At 43.7% G+C, this 18,996-nt stretch overlaps 1 protein-coding gene across 5 annotated transcripts; it reads right to left on the reverse strand.

Annotated features, from left to right (window-relative positions):
* Positions 1-1,631: 1,631 nt before the first annotated feature.
* EXD2 (exonuclease 3'-5' domain containing 2) lies at positions 1,632-16,515 on the reverse strand. 5 transcript variants are annotated; one of them, XR_012851467.1, is made up of 10 exons: positions 16,423-16,515; positions 14,022-14,373; positions 12,323-12,579; positions 10,801-10,927; positions 10,398-10,675; positions 7,493-7,599; positions 7,276-7,411; positions 5,474-5,830; positions 4,005-4,099; positions 2,791-2,879 (listed from the first exon to the last, which is right to left on the reverse strand). XR_012851467.1 is itself a non-coding variant. In XM_075844993.1 (9 exons), the coding sequence occupies exons 2-9, from the start codon at positions 14,355-14,357 to the stop codon at positions 2,663-2,665; spliced, it is 1,815 nt and encodes a 604-aa protein (XP_075701108.1). In that variant the 5' UTR covers positions 14,358-14,373; positions 16,423-16,515; the 3' UTR covers positions 1,632-2,662. The 5 variants fall into 5 exon arrangements, 4 of the variants coding, with proteins under 4 accessions (XP_075701108.1, XP_075701110.1, XP_075701109.1 ...); XM_075844993.1 differs by lacking the exon at positions 4,005-4,099 and having other exon boundaries at positions 1,632-2,879; XM_075844995.1 differs by lacking the exon at positions 4,005-4,099 and having other exon boundaries at positions 1,632-2,879; positions 14,022-14,370; positions 16,423-16,465.
* Positions 16,516-18,996: the final 2,481 nt, after the last annotated feature.

Raw genomic sequence — 18,996 nt, forward strand, 5'->3', positions numbered from 1 at the left:
GATGTTCAAAAAAAAACAAAAACGATGCAAACAAAGTAGACATGTAAGCCAGTAACTCCTGTATTACAATCAGACATTTGCATTTAGAAAAATGACATTTCTTGCAAATTCTCTAAATTTTGGCGTTTAACAAATTAAATTTGTCGACCAACTTTTTTCACTAACAAAGAACAATATGTAATATTTCCTAAATCTTGTTCACTTTGCTGCTACTGTGAATACTGCAGAATATCCACACGGAAATTCCGCAGCGTTTAGGCTGGGTTCCCACGAAGCGTAAGGGCGCAGTCACAGGCGGCAAATTTGTTGCAGAAATGTCCGCAACTGGGAAGGGGGAGGAAAGGTGGGGGGGGGGGGACAACAACGACAGCCCACATGTGCTCCACATGTCTGGAATCAGACTTCGGCCCCATGCACACGACCGTGAAAAAAAAAACAAAAAAAAAAAAAAACTTCATTTGCGGACCCGCCCGGTTCTATTGCCCGCTCACACCTTTCCCTACCGCTTACGGATAGGTGTCGGGAATTATGGAGCATGTGTTACTTTTCATTTTTTACAGGCCGTTCCAGTAATTCCTCTGACAAAGGAAAAAAATAAAAATGAAATTGATGGCTGGGTGTTATTGGTGGGTGTCTACAGTCGCACACTGACCAATCAGTGCTTAGTCTGAGACCGTTTAAGGAAACACCCCTTTGACAAAGGGAATGTTAACACCGTTAATTTAATCATTCCTAGGAGAATTGACAGGAGGAGCAGCAATGCAGAGTTTTAAAGAAAAGATGCTCCAGAAAAGTGATTTTATAGGGAACACAAGCACTCACTAAAACAGACATGTCAGCAGAGCGGTCAGTTACTCCTTATAGCAAATACAATTAAGCGAATGGCAAAGATGACCTGTAAGCTCGGACATCTCCGTTTTAGTAACAACTTCCCCTCATGTAACAATTCTGGAGCACGGTTCCTTATAAATCTGCTTTGTTTATCATCCTGGAAATGTATGATTGAATCGACAACCGACACTGGACATATCAGTGCTGACAGTGAAGGCACATACCCTACTGCCGAAGAGTAGAAATGCCCAGTTAATTAATTTCCAGCAGTAACAGCACAAGGCAGAGTTCTGAGAAAAGATTATATCATTGGGAACGCAAGTATTTACTGAACGGACGTGTCAGGAGAGCAGCAGGTCCTCTTCAACTAGTTAGGGCTTGTCCACACAATGAAATTGCTGCAGAAATTCCATTGAAAGTAGCAAACTCTCCACTGCGGCAAAAACACAATTTCCTGGAGAGTTTTTCACAATACAAGGAGATTGTGACATGTCCTCTGAAAAACGCAGCAATTCAGTCCAATTTCCGATGAAGGAATGGACATGCTGCAGTCCGAAAGAAAAAAAAAATGCACGTCAATTTCTTCTCTGAATTTTTACGTGGCGTGTGGATGTGATCTGTTAAATCTCACTCACTTTGCTGCTACTGTATTCTGCTGTGTATTTTCTGTCCGCAATTGCGGAACAAAAACGCAATTCCGCTATGTGTGGACAAGCACATCTACTTCAGACCACACCATTGTTCTGCATTAGAAGTGACATACTAAACAAGGCTATCCAAGAAAAACACAAGACAAGCAGTTAATATTAAATACTTTATGCTCTTGAAATACATGGTTTAAGAAAATCATATTTCTCCACACAAGTAAAGAATTTACATGGGAGAATTAAAAAACTAAATAAGGAAAACGAACACAAAACAATCCCGTTCTTTGCAGCAATATGGCACAAGTAGATTAGTTTGTTCATATCATGAAATAGTAGGGAAAGGGGGGGGGGGGGGTCGGGTCTTATCTTAAAGAGAAACTAAACCCATGAAAATAGATGAAGGCATTACAATTAAATGCATAATGTCTTCAGCCAACATTAGAAACTAGAGCGCCAAAAGAAACTGGGATCAAAATGATCAGTCATCAAAATGACTACAGAGGCCTTCTGACAGGCCAATGCACAAGGAGGCGCATTACCTACATGAACACGAGGGCTTCACGCAGAAAAATCTAGCGCAGAACGAACGCTGGTGTTGCCCATTGCAACATTACGCTTGCTTTCGTTTTCTAACCACCACTTGCAAAATTCACTAAATTGACGGATTGCTACGGGAAACACCAACGCTCTTAATGTCACCAGATTTAACACACGATCACTAAGGTTGTTAAGCCAGCGACACAGCAAATGTGTGGCATTAAAAAAAAGGGTTGGCTGATAAGTCACACAATGGGAATAGTTCTCTTTAATATAAACAAGTAAGATTAGTTCAGAGCTCAACATGACCGCTGAATGCCACCACTAAAGGTAAAACTGTCCTTTAGTTATAGCTTAGCTTCACAGTTTCATTTCATGCTTGGCTTAAAAGCCAAAACAGTATTAATTTTTTTTTGGTTTGTTTTTTAAAAAAAATAACTTAATTACCCAGCAAATGTGGGATACAGTTTCAAGACTAGGAAATGTTAATGCCAATCATTTCTAGCATTGTAAAACATTGTTATTTCAGCACAGGATCAGCATTGTCCTAAGGATCGATCCACTTGTTGCCCATCTTCAGTCTGAACAGTCATGGTAAAATGTCCATCAGAGCCCTTACAATAAGAACAGTCCATAGTCTGGGCTGCTTATCCGAGCTGAATAGGCAGATCTTCTCCAAACTTCTTGATCAGTTTACTATGATTATGATCAACCGACCATTGCTGTGGAAGAAATTTGGGTGTCATCTTGTGCAGGAAGTGTTGACGCCAACGTTTCTCCAATTCCATTAGGGATTTCAGGCCACCCTTTGCAAAGCACTGCACCACTTTTAGTCCATGTGGAGTATAGGTCTCATTAAAGATTCTGAAGATAAAGCAGATGCTACAAATGTAAGTGTTAAACTTTAAAGAATAGTCTTACAAGCAGTCGGCAATCTTTTATAAAAGGTCTGTTAGGTGATTAAATTATTATAAATTGAAACCGCACACAAATCACAAGATAAAGAGCAACTTCTCAGAAATCAATGGCTAGGGGGAAGCTTTATTTTATAGATTTCAGTTGCTATAAAACTCTGACATTCCCCGTGTGTGGTTAAGGCCTCCTTGAGATGGGTGCATTACATCTGGTTTACAAGGGTACAACGTCCAGATGCCCCTTGGTTTTTACCAAAACGTAACACTGTACAGTTTCATAGGGTCACTAAGGTGCTGCAAATTTAGTTCCCCCCCCCCCCCAATATTGAGTAATATACATTTAGATCGAACATGAACCCACCCCCTCACACTGGAAGAGCAAAAAAACTTGTACATAAAAAAATAAAAAACAAAACACTTTAAATATCCATATTTGTCTGAATATTTTTTTTTATTTATTTATTTTTTAAGTGTAATCGTCAGATACAACTTTTGAGGCAACTTTCGTTTTTCACATTGATGATCTATCCACAGGATAGGTCATCAGTATATGATCACTTGGGGTTTGAGACCCGGACCCCCACACTGATCATCTCATCCAGCCGCCTCCGGATGTTACGAAGTGGTCTGTGTCAAAAGCAGATGGCTCCAGTCACCGTATAACATGACTGCTATACGGTGACCGGAGCCATCCACTTCCAGCACCGACCACTGCATATCAACCGGTGCCCGGAGGCAACTGATCAGTGTGGGGTCCGGGTGTCAGACCCCCAACAAATCGTTAACTGAGGACCTATACTGTGGAAACCTGGTAGATAAAAACTACGGGAACCAGACAGGATCCATTGTAAAAAAGCAACACCATCCAAGCTGCGGATAGGTCATCAGTATGGGAAACACCCATGTGGCAGGACAACCCCCATAAAGCCACAACTGAAAAATTAATTTCCTTGTCGAATACAATGCTCTAGCCTGCCCAGGTTTCTGATTTGATGATTTTTTTTAGATAATGTTACATTAGGAAAGTACCCAAACAAACATGCTAAAAGATTCCATGTTAATATCTAAATCAAACCTCTGACAGCTTTCATTTACTGCTCTTCAATATATATTTGCAGTACAGGACCATTCTATACCACGTGTACAAGACTGCCCTTGAATAGGTTAAATCTAGGACATAAAGACATGTTAGTTGTAAATCCGATGTATAGAATACTATAGAGCAGAAACCGCTGCGACACTATGAATTGGACACAGATTTTTTTTTACACCCAGAACTGGGACCAAGGCCCCATGCACACGACCGTGTTTGGTCTGGGACAGTTGGACCGTATATCACGGACCAAACAGTGCACGGAGCGGGGCTCCTAGCATCATAGTTACAGACAATCCCAGGAGTCACTTCCTCGCTGCGGGAAAACTGTCCCGTACTGTAATCATGTTTTCAGTAGGGGACAGTAGTTCCGCAGCGAGGCAGTGACTCCTGGCATCGTACAGAACTATGATGCTATCTATGAGCCCGGCTCCCTGCAGTGTGTTCAGTCCAGGAAATGCGGCCGACATGCGGACCGTATATCACGGAGCAAACACGGTCGTGTGCATGGGGCCTTAGCCTACATATATCTGGGGATGGTGAAACCGGCATTAAACTAATTAAAATCACCCAGGGCAGAATGGGAGGAGCGCAAGATCAAAAAACGGAGGCAGTCACTAACACACATAAAACTCACTCAGCACAGTCCCAAGGGCTTGTCAACACACAGCGAAATTGCTGCGTATATTCCATCCGGAAATGTGGACAGAATACAGTAGCAGCAAAGTGGGTGAGATTTAACAACATTTCTCATCCACACGACACGTAAACATTCAGACCAGAAACTCACCTGCAGTGCGTATTTTTCTAACCGCAGCATGTCAATTCCTGCGATGTCACAGTCTCTCAACATTGAAAAAAACAGCAAAATATGCACCATTTTCTGCAAATCTGCAGTAAAAAAAAACTGCAGGAAATGGAGTGTTTTTGCAGCAGCGGAAAGTCTGCTACTTTCAAAGTTATCGATGCAGAAATTTCCTGCAGCAATTCAGATACGTGGGGACAAGCCCTTAGTCTCCTGCCGTATTGCTGACCTTAGACAGCCAGGGAAAACGGAAAAGAAGTAGGAGTAGATACCATGAGGAGTGTGGAAACTTAGTCAAGAATCAATTCTAGGCTCGATTAAGTTTTTCAGTAAATCATACACTGCTGACCTAGGCACTAGTCAATGGGTGTATATTGGAAACATGACCCTACATAAGCAGGCAAATGGGGAAAAAAAATAAAAAAATTTAGTGGCTACTGCATTTATAATTTCTTGTCAGAGATGGACTCCATATGCACCAATTAATTGGTGCCACTTACGAAGCAAGATTACCAAGAGCATTGGAACCTGCAATCTATGAAGTGGTTTAAATTTAATTGAAATGTTTCATCACCTGGTTTATCAAACATTTCACAACGTATCTAAACCCAATAATTATCCTATGCATAAAATAAATAGTTCTCACCTAGTCTCCAGGTTGGCTGTTTCCTTCAGTGTCTCTTCAGTAACTTCCTCAGTTGAATAAAACGCCCTAATCTCAGAGAACAGTTCCTGTCTACGGTTCTCTGGTAGCTTAGATGCGTTGAGAAGGGCTCTGGCCGCTGAACGCACCTGCCTTCTTATAGGATCCTCCATCATACGCACCCCCTCCTCACATCCAATGGGTGCCGAGAACTCTATTGCTAGTTGCTGCTTAAAGTGGTTATCGTAAAAGTTTGACACAGCATGGCAGGATGTGCAGAGAAGAAGAACATCATGAGAATTATGGTCCTTCATCTGAATAGGAAAGTGACGTCTGTACTCATGAGGTACAATGTTTTTCCTGCACAGAAGGAAGAATAGTGGGGTTGCATAAAAGGGTTCAAGTCTATATCGGAGTTTAAGGAGAATCTGGCACTTCGGTAACCATCACTCACAAAAGTTGACAGCAGCTCAATACTTAGGCGTTAGGCCTCATGCACACGACCATAGCCATGTGAACGGCTGCGAATTTCGGGTCGGCCGGCAGCGGACTGTCAGCCGCGAGCGGCCCGCAAATCGCGGGCCATGCACATGGCCGCTGCCATTCTTTTCAATGAGCCCGGACTGCAGAACATGGCCGTAATAAGACATATCCGTTCTTTTGCGGTGCAGGCTCCTGGGCCATGTACAGACTGTGAAAACCACGTGTGCATGACCCTATAGGAATGAAAATGGGGCCACAATTCTCCCATGGATTTTCGGGGGCATTGCGGCCGCAAAAGCATGTTTGTGTGCATGAGGCCTTACTGCATATACATTAATATTGGGCAGACTTCATAGGCAGCATTGAGCTATGTCAGCAAGTATATACAGGGTAGCGGAAATCATGCCATGTGTGAATGCTGGCAGTGTGAGTAAACAAGAGCCTGATATATATATATATCAAAAACACACCAAACCTATTAGGCGGGATTCACACGACCGGGTCCCGCCTGAGCCCGAGTGCCGGCCGGTAAAATCGGCCATTTTGCATAAAGTTATGCATCCGTTCCGGGCCGGGCAGATCTTGACAGTGACATCAGCGGCAACTCCTGAAGGGGAATCCCCATGTGTTCGGGGATTCCGCTTCAGGAGTTTCCCCTGATGTCACTGCCCAGATATAGACAGACATCAAGCGCTCTGTCCAGGAGCGGAATCCCCGAAAACACGGGGATTCTGCTCCTTCAAGCAGCTAAAGTGCGGCTAGCACATAGCAGAGCGGGGAGATACCTCAACGCTCTGCTATAGTGGAGTCGCTACAGTAGTAGCAGCCGCAGCAGCTGCAGGCGGCACCATCGAAGGTGTCGCCGGGCCAGGGCGCTTTTAAAACAAGCAGGGGAAGGGAGCCAGCGCAGTGCTCCCTTCCACCTGCTGTACACCCCGGCCCTGCCACACAGTGTACAGCGATGCCATTCGTCAGAATGGCATCAACTCCTCCTCCTCACATGCACTCTGCGCTGTGAGGAGGAGATAGAGCGCAAGCGCCGGAAAACCCGGCCATCACTTGGGACACATCCCGGTGATGGCCGTGTATTACCCGGCCCCATAGACTTCCATGGGAGCCGGGCGGCCGGGTACCCGGCCGAAGATAGAGCATGTCCTATTTTTTGAAGGCCGGTTTCCCCGGCCGTCAAAAAAAGAAAAACGGTCGTGTGAATAGCCCCATTAGGGGTCTATTATTCCTAATGCAGCCGGGTGCCGGCCGATTTATGAACGGCCGGCACCCAGCCGGGAAACCCTGTCGTGGGAATGAGGCCTTACACTTACCGTATATAAGACTCCCTTTTGCCACAGACCACACAAAGATTTTCCTTCACTGTTAGGTAGTAGTCCACACTTGACTCAGGACGACCAGAAGGCTCAAAAAGTAGTCTCACAACAAATGGATCAATGCTGATCAAATCTATGAAGTTAAGACCCAAAACAAAAATCAGACGAGAACATAGATCAGACAAAACAAGATTCCATACAAAGCACCACTGACCTCCAATGCCTTTATCTAGATACCACTGGGCTTTCTTCCTATCACAAGTACATAGAGGCTGTCCATCAGGAGCATGCAGGAAACAGTTATCATACAGTGGTGATTTCCTGCAAAGACCATATAATATTCCGTTCAATTTGAGAAAAAAAAATTACATTGAAATTTAGTGCATTTAAGTAGATACAACTCAATGTCAAAATTGTAAAGGAAAGTGTACAGCAGGTAGTGCAAGCAATTAAAAAGATACTTCAACCAAAGCATAGTGGTTACATAGTGGTTAATATTTAGCATCAGCAATTGTAAGCCAAAACCAGGAGTGGAACTAACAGACGAGGAACCAATCTTTTCATTATAGTTTGTTACACTTCTGATTTACAAATATTAATGCAAACTACTGACCTAAATATTCACCGTGTTCCAAATTATTATGCACATTGGATTTAAGTGGCAAACATTTAATTACTAGTTTTTCAATTAAACTCATGGATGGTATTGTGTCTTAGGGCTCTGGATCATTGTAATCAATCTCAGACACCTGTAATAATTAGTTTTCCAGGTGTGCCCAATCAAGGGAAAACTACTTAAAAGGAACAGTGTCACCAACATTTTTTTTTTTATATCAGTTTTATGTTAGGGTTTTATTAAAAACGTTTATATTTATTTGTGTGTTTGTGTGTTACTTTTTTCTATTTTTACACTTTTTCTTCCCTATGGGGGCTGCCATTTTTTTTTCCATTTCTGTATGTGTCGATTAACGACACATACAGACATGGAATACGGCAGCTCCAGTCCGATAGGGACTGCGAACGGGGCCCGTTCCATCCACTATGGTGTACGCCGTGTGTGGGAACGGCGCATGCGCCGCTCCCACACAGTCCGATTTGAAATGCGCGCCGTCCGGCGCCATTTCCCTGTGGACCGGAAGTCGCTGCTGGGCAGTAAGATTACTACTTCCGGTCGCGGCTTCCGGACTTGTGCACATGGAGCAGCGGCAGCAGACGGACCGGAGGGAGCGGCGGCGACTGGAGCAGGTAAGTGATTTCTATGTATGTTCGTGTTTCAGTGTGTTTTATTAGTGTATGTAAACCTTCTACACTGTGTGTTAGCTCAAAAAATGGCGACACAGTGTAGGAGGTTAGACCGTTCAAACCCCTCGTTTCTCCCGGCACTAGCCAGGATAAAGGAGAGGGGGATTCTGAGAGCTCACTAGAGCGAGGGATTTTTTCCCAATTTTGCAGCATAAAGCAATGTGGTTGCTTTACCACATGCAATGCTGCAATTTTGGGAATTGCTCCATCTAGTGACCAGTGCTGGGAAATATTATAAATTGAATCCAATTTATAATATTTCCGGACTCGTGAAAAAAATAAAAATTAGAACAATGTTTAATCACCTACACACTAATTGTTTAACTAAAAAAAAAAAAAAAAAAAAATCATGTTTTGCTGGCAACACATTCCCTTTAAGGACGTTCCACATTATTAAGCAGACCACAGGTTTCAAGCAATATGGAAAAGAAAAAGGATCTCTCTGCTGCTGTAAAGCGTGAAATTGTCCAAGGTATTGCACTAGGTATGAAAACATTGGATATTTCAAGAAAACTTAAGCGTGATCATAGGAATGTGAAAAGATTTGTGGCTAATTCAGAGCACAGACGGGTTCGTTCAGATAAAGGCATAATGAGGAAGGTTTCTGACAGACAAATTAATAGGATTAGGAGAGCATCTGCTAAAATGCCATTGCAAAGCAGCAAACAGGTATTTGAAGCCGCTGGTGCCTCTTGAGTCCCGCGAACCTCAAGGTGTAGGATCCTCTAGAGGTTTGCAAGTGTGCATAAAGCTATTATTCGGCCACCCCTAAACAATGCTCACAAGCAGAAACTGTTGCAGTGGGCTCAGAAATACATGAAGACTAATTTTCAAACTGTGTTTACTGATGAGTTCCGTGCAACACTGGATGGTCCAGATGGATGGAGTAGTGGATGGTTGGTGAATGGCCACCATGTCCCAACAAGGCTGCGATGTCAGCAAGGAGGTGGCGGAGTCATGTTTTGGGCTGGAATCATGGGGAGAGAGCTGGTAGATGCCTTTAGGGTCCCTGACGGTGTGAAAATGACCTCTGCAAAGTATGTAGAGTTTATGACTGACCACTTTCTTCCGTGGTACAAAAGAAGAACCGTGCCTTCCGTAGAAAATTTTCATGCATGACAATGCACCATCTCATGCTGCAAAGAATACCTCTGGGTCATTGGCTGCTATGGGCATAAAAGGAGAGAAACTCATGGTGTCGTGTTCCCCCCCCCCATGTTCCCCTGACCTCAACCCTATTGAGAACCTTTGGAGCATCCTCAAGCAAAATATCTATGAGGGTGGGAGGCAGTTCACATCAAAACAGAAGCTCTGGGAGGTTATTCTGACATCCTGCAAAGATATTCAAGCAGAAACTGTCCAAATACTCACAAATTCAATGGATGCAAGAATTGTGAAGGTGATATCAAAGAAGGGGTCCTATGTTAACATGTAACTTGGCCTGTTAAGTTTGATCGAAAAAGCTTTTTATTTCTGTAAATACGACCTCCTGATGCTGCAAATTCAACAAATTACCATTTTAGTTCTCTTTACAACCTTTAAAATATTTTGATCTCTGTTGTGCATAATAATTTGAAACAGTGCATTTTGAGTTTTTTACTTCTAAGAAAGAAAAAAAATCTGTCGTCATTAGGAGATTTGTTCAATAAAATTTGCATTATACTCCAACGGTTGATGGCTTGAAGATTATACTGACTCATTTGCATCGACCATTTAGGAAAATCAGCGAACAACAACATTTGCATAATAATTTGAAACGCGGTGTATATGCGCGAATGAGGACTTCCTATTCTGCGGAAATTTCTAAACTGAAATACCTCACTGAATATCCCACTCCCAGGGGTTTCTTCTTGTGTCTGCGAGGATCACCCTGGGAATTCGAGCTTGACTGTTCTGTAGGACCTTCTTTGTTCGGTTTTGTAAACCCGTTTAAGTCTCCATTTACAACACCTTTTCCTTTAAATGGAACATCAATCAGCCCTTGGCATTTGCCCAGGAAAAAATCCCATGCTGTGGGAGGATCAGAAGAGAAGAACCCAAGTAATTGTAAGAAAAGGGCAACCGAAACCTGAGCATCACGGGCAGCATAAAATACCTGGAAAGACAAAACATCAGATTTAAAAGACATTAAAATAGACGAACTTTAAGGTGTTAATGACTGGCTACAATAAACGCATGTTTTGATTTGACTCAGCCTTTGTGTGAGCGAGCAAGACATACCTGATCCTGGGAGAACTCTTCAGCATCCCAGTTACTACAGCGAAGCTGGAAAGATTTATCCAGAGGGTAGCACAGGATAGTTTCAGACAGAGATTTGAGACTCAAGCTGTTCTGAAAAATGTCCCTCCTACAAAACAAACCATATAAATAGAAAATTAGTTAACATAATTTTAGCTCAAAATGCTAGAATTGGATTATTATATTATGTTATGTTAAAGGCCCTTCAAAACGCAAAAGTGGTACTCTATCTGGAGAGGGGAAAAAAATAAAATGAATACAATTCTTTCGTGAATGTGGACCCAGTCTGATTGCCAATTGGGATCAGGGGGGACATTTTTCCCTTTAGGGCAGATTGTTTTACCCCTATTGATCAAGAGGAATGTTTAGCAACAAAAAAAATAAAGTTCTATAGTTTAACCCTTTAATGACCAGCCTATTATAAACCTTAATGACCAAGCTATAACTTTATTTTTGCGTCAACATAGCCGTATAAGGTCTTGTTTTTTGCGGGACAAATTGTATTTTTTAATAGCACCATTTTGGAGTACATAAAAGTTAATAAAAGTTAATCAATAAATTCTGTTTGGCCAGGAATAGAAAAAAACCTGAAATTATGCCACTTTTCTTGCGTCCTAAACGTATGCCGTTTACCGTGTGGTATAAACAACAACAACAACTTTATTCAGCGGGTTGTTACGATTACAACGATATCAAATTTATATAGATTTTTTATGTTTTACTACTTTTACACAGTAAAAACACTTTTCAAAATTATTTGTTTATGTGTCCATATTTGTAGAGCCATAACTTTTATTTTTCCGCCGATGCAGCTTTATGAGGGCTTTTTTTTGCCTTTCACTTTTTATTAAACTTTTTTTTTTTACTTTACTAGTCCCACTAGGGGACTTTAATATGCGATCATCTGATCGCTTTTAGAATACACTGCGATACTTTTGTATTGCAGTGTATTACTGCCTGTCCATTAAAAACGGACAGGCATTTGCTAGGCCATGCCTCTGGAATGACCTAGCAGGCATTTACTACAGGCAGACCTGGGGGCCTTTATTAGTCCCCCCGCTGCCATCGGAGACAGACACTCGGCGATCTTATCGCCGGGTGTCGGGGGGAGAGAAAGGGAGCTCCCTCCCTCTCCAAAAAAAAAAACTCAGATGCGGCGCTCGCTATTGAGCGACACATCTGAGGGCTTAAACGGGTTAATACTGATTTCGATTTCACCTGTTCAAGCAGGGATGCCCCCAGCTACCTCAGGTAGCTGAGAGCAGGGAGGTTTAACAGATCCCTGCTCTGTTTATTTATTCTGATGCAGCGCCATGAAAAGGCAAATTGGCGGTCACTAACTGGTTAATGAAGAATGGGGAGGAAGGGATAGGGGTAAACGTGTCTGTTAACCATGTAACTTCTTGGATGGCTCAAACTCTACATTACAGGTAAAGATATCAAAAACAACTCTTATAGCTAAACCCCCCCGCCCCCCCCCCCCCAAAATAAACATGACCCTTACCTTTGTCTCATTGCCAGGTAGCGAATGTCAACAATGCCATTAACAGAGAGGCCATAGTCATTAGTCAATTTAGAGGCATCATCCCAGCAACCCACGCCAACTTTCAGAACACTGCTGTTTGCGAGAAGAGTGATTAAGGTCTTGGGAATGTTGCAGCCAGTGCTGGCCAAACGGGGCAAACGAACCAGGACACAAAGGCCACTGTGGGAGGCCATCTGTAGCAGGGAGATAGGGTTTTTTCTCCCATCTACAGACACCTATAAATAAATAAAAAAATCATTAAGATACAGCAGGGATCGTTAAAAAGAAAGCATACAGCAATATTAATGTGGCTCCCAAATGCCAGTCCAAACTGGGTACAGAAGGCAATTCTGCAGCTAAGAACAAAAAAAAAAATTGAATATGCATAATCATTTACAAAGCAAGGCCAAAGAATTGATGCAAATGCGCACCAAAACGTAGGCCAATGCACCAACACCAGATGACATTGCTTCTGGCACTGCATAACATCTAGTGCCCAGAGGCTGGTGTATAGCTGATCGGTGCGGGGTCCAGGTGTCAAGCCCCCACCGATCATAAGCTAATGCCCCATCCTGTGGATAGGTCATCAGTATGAAAAACCACCCCGTGCCTGGACAACCCTGGGGCCTAAAATTGGGGCCCACGTTCGGCCCCAGGCTTCCAGTAAAGGACCATCAGCCCCCTCCTTTTGTCAGGACCTATCACAGTGTCAGGATTAGAGTGGCATTAGTGTGATTGCTTTTGCGCCGGTGCAATCAACGTGATATATGCAAGTCAGAGTGTTGAGGGGTTAAAGATGTGCTATTTGTTTTGGGTTTGTTGTGAGCAGTTAGTCACAGTACACCACCCTGCATCTCAGTCCAACAGGCTGCCCTGGTGTTGCAAATGGTACTAAAAGACAGTTGAAAGTAGATTAAAAAAAAAAGAAATAAAAAATACCGTAGACTTTAGGAGCAAATATCCAGAAGCCAGTGTGATTTGTTAAACAGCAAATTCCAATGTTACAAGACTTGAGTCCTGACATAAGGGAACTGGTCGTTCATATCAAACCCATAGAACTTTAATTATCGGTTTTGGAAAAAGAAAAAAAAATTAGTTGACCAGTTGCGAAGTAATTAATAAGATAAACCGCTTTAAACGCCCTAAATTAGCGGTTAAAGTCTTTCATTACCAGTCGTTCATTTTTAAGCCTGTGAGTCAATGAATAGGTGACACAAACCGCTGAGAAACACCCCAACAAGCTAGAAGTTACGATAGTTGGTCAACAGAAAATATCACCTGGTAGTTGCCTGAACCTAAACTAAGTAGGGTTTGGCTGAAGATGCCTGCTCATATGCCCTAACAGGCCATGTTGAAGTCCTATGGGGGAGGTTTTGCCGCTTGGGACCTACTTGTAATACTACACTTCCCCTGCAGCAGTCAACAGCAACTCAATCTGGTGACAATCAGCCGTTTGACGGGTGGAGTGTGGAGCCATACGTGCAGCGATCAGCTGATTGTAGCTGAGATTGGAAATGTGATTGTATTCACGAGACTTGTCTATGGGTGGTTTTATTCCTGGTGGGTAAAACAGTAGGCCACAATCATAACGACATTAGACCAGTATGGTAGGCTAACAAGAACTTACAAAACTGCAGGTAGAGCACAAAACACAGAAAACAAAAAGGAACAAACATACCCACTCGCAGTCCATGCCAAGTACCGGGTATACATCAAGATCCCGCTGTAATAATGGCCACACCAGCTCCCATTCTTCTGTCTTAGAGACTATTTTTACTTCAGCCTGCAGGATTTTTTCCACTGAAAACACAGAGTGCTCTCCTTCTGAAGGCTGTCCCACACTGTGATCTGAGTCTTTGATCTGTGCAGTCGAGCCAGTGCACAAGTCTTTCTGGTCAAAATTTTTACAAAGCTGCTTCCTCCGGCGGTTAAGAAGCTTCCACAGAACAAGGCATCCCACTGTAGTACCCACCAGAGAGGCGACACCAAGGGTTAAACCTGCATGCCTGGGCATTCTGCTGAAATATCTGCTGAACAGTAAAAAACAAGACTTAATGGACAGTGCCAAGATTATTTTTTTTAAATTAATTTGTGTTTTTATTTAATAAAATATTATATTGACTTTCATTTCTCATTTTTTTTTATTATTAACACTTACTTTACTGGGGGCTGCCATGTTTTATTTCATCTGTGTACGTGTCTCTTAACAACATACACTTCTCCCCATTCATTTACACAGCACATAGTAATCCTGCGTTGTTCACTATGTGCAGACACACACACACACCTCAAGTGTCCGGAGAGTTAATAGACATGTCCAGCCAGGACGTGATGTTTATTCAGAATCCTGACACCTCGGCAACGTTTGTGCGTGATTTACAGCACAGCAAGCGTAATCTCACGAGATTACACTGTAAATACAGCCCAGCGTGATCTTGATGTCTTGTGTGAGTAAGACACACACACACACACACACGTTACCGAGGTGTCAGGATTCTGAGTAAACATCTCGTCCCGGCTGGTAGTGATGTCTATTAACTCGGACACTTGAGTAAGGTTAATGTGTGTATGTGGCTGCACATAGTGATCTAGTAAGATCACTATGTGCTGCGTAAGTGAATGGGGAGAAGTGTATGACGCTGATTGGTCACTGATTGGTCAGCGTCATGCACTTCGCTCCACAACGCCCACTTGGTCAAAAAGTAAAATACGCCCAGGTGGTCATTAAGAAACTCATTAGCATAAAGCTAAAATAGGTCATAATTCCGCCAAAAATGATCGTTTTTCTAAATAAACACTGCTGTAATCTACATCACAGCGCCGATCACATCATGTACAATATAGGCCACTTATAATGTGGTGACAGAGCCTCTTTAACAGCAGGCATACTGAACAGACAGCCCTAGGGTCTTTTCTAGGTCCCCAGGGCTGACTACAATGGGTTTCCCCAGACTCCAAATAAACAGGCAACACAATCAGAAAGGGAAGTTCCCTTTGATAATTCTGCGGTCATGGATCACTGCGATGAAAGGGTTAGTCAGCTGGGGCCAGAGTTTCCTCCAACCCCAGCTGAATTCAGCAGGTTTCTCCAAGAACAGGAGCAGTTAGTAACAGCTCTTGCTTAGAGAATGAGCGCGAACAAGCCATTTCTACAGCAAAGGCAAAAGACTTCGCTATAGATTCCTGACCTGCATCACCAAAATAGTGGAACGGGTTAAGACAGGTTACCCTGTTTGGACAGCCCCAACTAGCTAATTGCTAAGGCTACCCCTCCCTCCTATAATCAGCTGTAATCATAGGAGGAGGGGGTCCATTGAAGGGGTTTCCACAGAATCCTAGATTATCACCCATCCACAGGATAGGCGATCATCACACATGGCAACGATCGGGAAAGAGCATCTGTAGGAACACTCGTTCACCCGATCATTGGACCGTGTAAAATGGCCTTTAATCCTTTATACCACCAATATTTTGCAGCCTTTGGGGAAATGACAAAGTAAAAAATGACAAAAATAAATAAAAATAAAGTTAAGTCCCTGCCAATAATCAATAATCATCAATAATTATTCTAGCTGTGACCTTCTCCCTGCTAAGCCAGACAAATCGATATTACCCAAAACCCAATTAAATCAATACACCACCTATACCAGATCCACTACCTTGATCGGATTAATAAAAGGAGGAGCCGTATTATATCTATAAACCTGGACATATGGCTAGGGATTACTTCCAGAGACCTGTAGTGCTTGCACGAGATAAAGCCGTGTTGTACGGCAGGAACAATGCAGAACCGCAAAGTAATTTAGGAAAAACGTCTTACCGTCTAAAGATTAAACTAGATGTAGTGGAGTAACATGGGGATCCTAGAACACAAAGTAGTAGTAATACTCTAACCTCCAGTGAAAAGCTGCGCAAAACCCATTGCGAACACTACCAGATTGGGCAAGCAGCAAACACCATAAAAGAAAGCACACAACGCACGTGTGGGTGCGGAAACCAGATGGAGACGCCGACAAACACACCGAACATACACCGACTACAGAGCAATAAGCATCAGCCATACACGGAGCCAGTTTTACCTGCACGCCGTCTGCGTTCCACCGCTTCTACCACGCACACTTCCTTTTCCTGAAACGACGTAAGCACGCGCCGTACGTACGCCTTTAATACGTAAATCGAGGTTGTGTTAACGCCCACATGTCCAGTAGGACAGTAAATAAAAGCAACACCTAGTCCAGGGTTCAGCAACGTGCGGCCCTGCAGCTGGTGTGAAACTACAATTGAATGCCCAGGATGCCCTGACAGCTTTTGGCTAGAATAATAAAGTCTTTTTCTGTGGTGGCATGCTGGGAGATGTAGTTTTACAGCATCTGGAGTGCCGCAGGTTGCTGACCTAGTCTGACCGTAATTTACCAAATTAAGATAGAACAGGAGCTCAAAGCTAAATAGAAGATACTCGATTGTAAGCTCTTATGTTCAGGCTTTGTATATTCATTTGTTTTATTATTTATCATTTTTGTATGTTTACTGTTTTTTAATGCGAAATCCATTGGCATGATCTAGATAAAGGTTGTTGTTAATAGTAAATAAGCCATAAGAGCAGGACGGACGTGCTATACATGGCTGAATTTTCTTTTGCACTGTAAGGCCTCATGCACACGACCGTGCAGTATTTATGGTCATTAAATGCTGCACAGATGGGCCGCAGTATCACCCGTATTTGCAGACCATGCTCGTATTTTGACGGCAGGCGGTGCAGGTCCCCAGCCTACAACGACGTCTTTTGGCGTCGCTGTAGATCAGGCTGATGAGCGCTCGTGTGAGCGCTCATCCTCTAAGCAGGAGCTGTAACTTACAGCTCCTGGTCCTAGAGAAGCCTCCTGAATACAGCTGGGGTTGGAAAACATTCGGACCCCAGCTGTTTAACCCTTCAATTGCCCCGGTCCGTGATTCCGGTGATGCGATCAAACCCTGGGGAATCCCTCTGCAGTCAGCACTGGTGACCTAGAAAGGACCCCAGGGCTGTCTGTTCCGTTTGCCTGCTGTTCGAGCAAACTATGTACTGCCCTAACAGCAGCCTGAGTCATAGTGACACAGTGTAATGTATTAGCATACAAAAGTGTGCTAATCCATTATAAGTAAAAAAATAAGGTTATAAATAAAGTTATCCCTTAGGCCTCGTGCACACTTCTGACACCGTTTTCACAGCCGTTTTTGACGGATCCGTTTGCCCGTTTTAGCGGCCGTGTGCACTCCGTGTTTCCGTTTCCGAGCGCCAAGCATGGTACTGTCCAGGGTGCTCAAAGAGTTAATGGGCTGCACTGATCGGAGGTAACTCTTTCAGCACCCTGGACAGTACCATGCTCGGCGCTCGGAAAAAACTATTTTAATGAAATTAAAAAAAAATAGATAAAAGTTCATACTTACTTTCCTCCTGTCGGCCTCCAGGGATGACGTATCATCCATGTCACCGCTGCAGCCAATCACAGGCTGTAGTGGCGGTCACGCACGTCAGCATGACGTCAGAAGGCCAGCCTCCAGGGATGACGCTTCATCCCACGGGACCGCCTCTGCAGCCAATCACAGGCTGCGCGTCATACAGGAAGGTCGGACTGGAGGAAGAAGAGGGACTCGTCACCAAGACAACGACCGGGTACGTATGAACTGCTTTTTATTTTATTTTTAATCAGCAGCCTCTTTTCTCTATCAGTGATTGATAGAGACAAGTGGCTGCCGATTAGTGTAATATATCTGTAATGTATTCCTGCCGGCCTGGCCGTTGCTAGGCAACAGCTCCGTCACACACGGACGGCACACGGATGCCTTCCGTGTGTCTTCAGTTTTTTTGATGGCCCCATTGACTTGCATGGGCCTCACGGTCACGGAATCTCGGACCAAAGTAGGACATGCTCTACTTTGGATCGGAACAGATCAACGGGACCGTCAAAAAAACTGAAGTGTGCATGGCCCCATTAAAATGAATGGGTCAGGGTGCTAGCCGTCAGAAAAACGGCTAGCACCCTGAAGAAAAACACTGAAGTGGGCATCAGGCCTTAGGCTTCTAGCCCACTTCAGTCTTTTCCTTCAGGGTGCTAGCCGTTTTTCTGACGGCTAGCACCCTGACCCATTCATTTCAATGGGGCCATGCACACTTCAATTTATTTGATGGTCCCGTTCCGACAAAAGTAGAGCATGTCCTACTTTGGTCTGAGATTCCATGCAAGTCAATGGGGCCGTCAAAAAAACTAAAGGCACACGGAATGTATCCGTGTGCCATCCGTGTGTGACGGAGCCGTTGCCTAACAATGGCCGGGCAGAAGTACATTAGAGATATTACACTAATCGGCAGCCACTTCTCTCTATCCAGCACTGATAGAGAAAAGGGGCTGCTGATTAAAAATAAAAAAAGTAGTTCATACGTACCCAAGTCGTTGTCTTGGTGACGAGTCCCTCTTCTTCCTCCAGTCCAACCTTCCTGTATGACGTGGCAGTCCATGTGGCCGCTGCAGCCTGTGATTGGCTGCAGAGACGGTCACATGGGAGGAAGCGTCATCCCAGGAGGCTGGCCTTCTGACGTCATCCAGTCCGGCATTCTGTTATGACTTTTATCCCATGTGACCGCCACTACTGCCTGTGATTGGCTGCAGCGGTGA

The sequence above is a fragment of the Rhinoderma darwinii genome, chromosome 12 (genome assembly GCF_050947455.1).
Source record: "Rhinoderma darwinii isolate aRhiDar2 chromosome 12, aRhiDar2.hap1, whole genome shotgun sequence".
Classification (NCBI taxonomy): domain Eukaryota; kingdom Metazoa; phylum Chordata; class Amphibia; order Anura; family Rhinodermatidae; genus Rhinoderma; species Rhinoderma darwinii.

What these genes read in the sequence shown, in the direction of transcription:
- EXD2 (XM_075844993.1), bottom strand. Translation starts at nt 14,357, where the DNA reads ATGCCCAGGCATGCAGGTTTAACCCTTGGTGTCGCCTCTCTGGTGGGT. An exon ending in GGAGTGGGATATTCAGTGAG is followed by an intron (nt 7,600 to 10,397) that starts GTATTTCAGTTT and finishes TGGTCTTTGCAG; the next exon opens with GAAATCACCACTGTATGATA. An exon ending in TCTAGATAAAGGCATTGGAG is followed by an intron (nt 7,412 to 7,492) that starts GTCAGTGGTGCT and finishes TTAACTTCATAG; the next exon opens with ATTTGATCAGCATTGATCCA.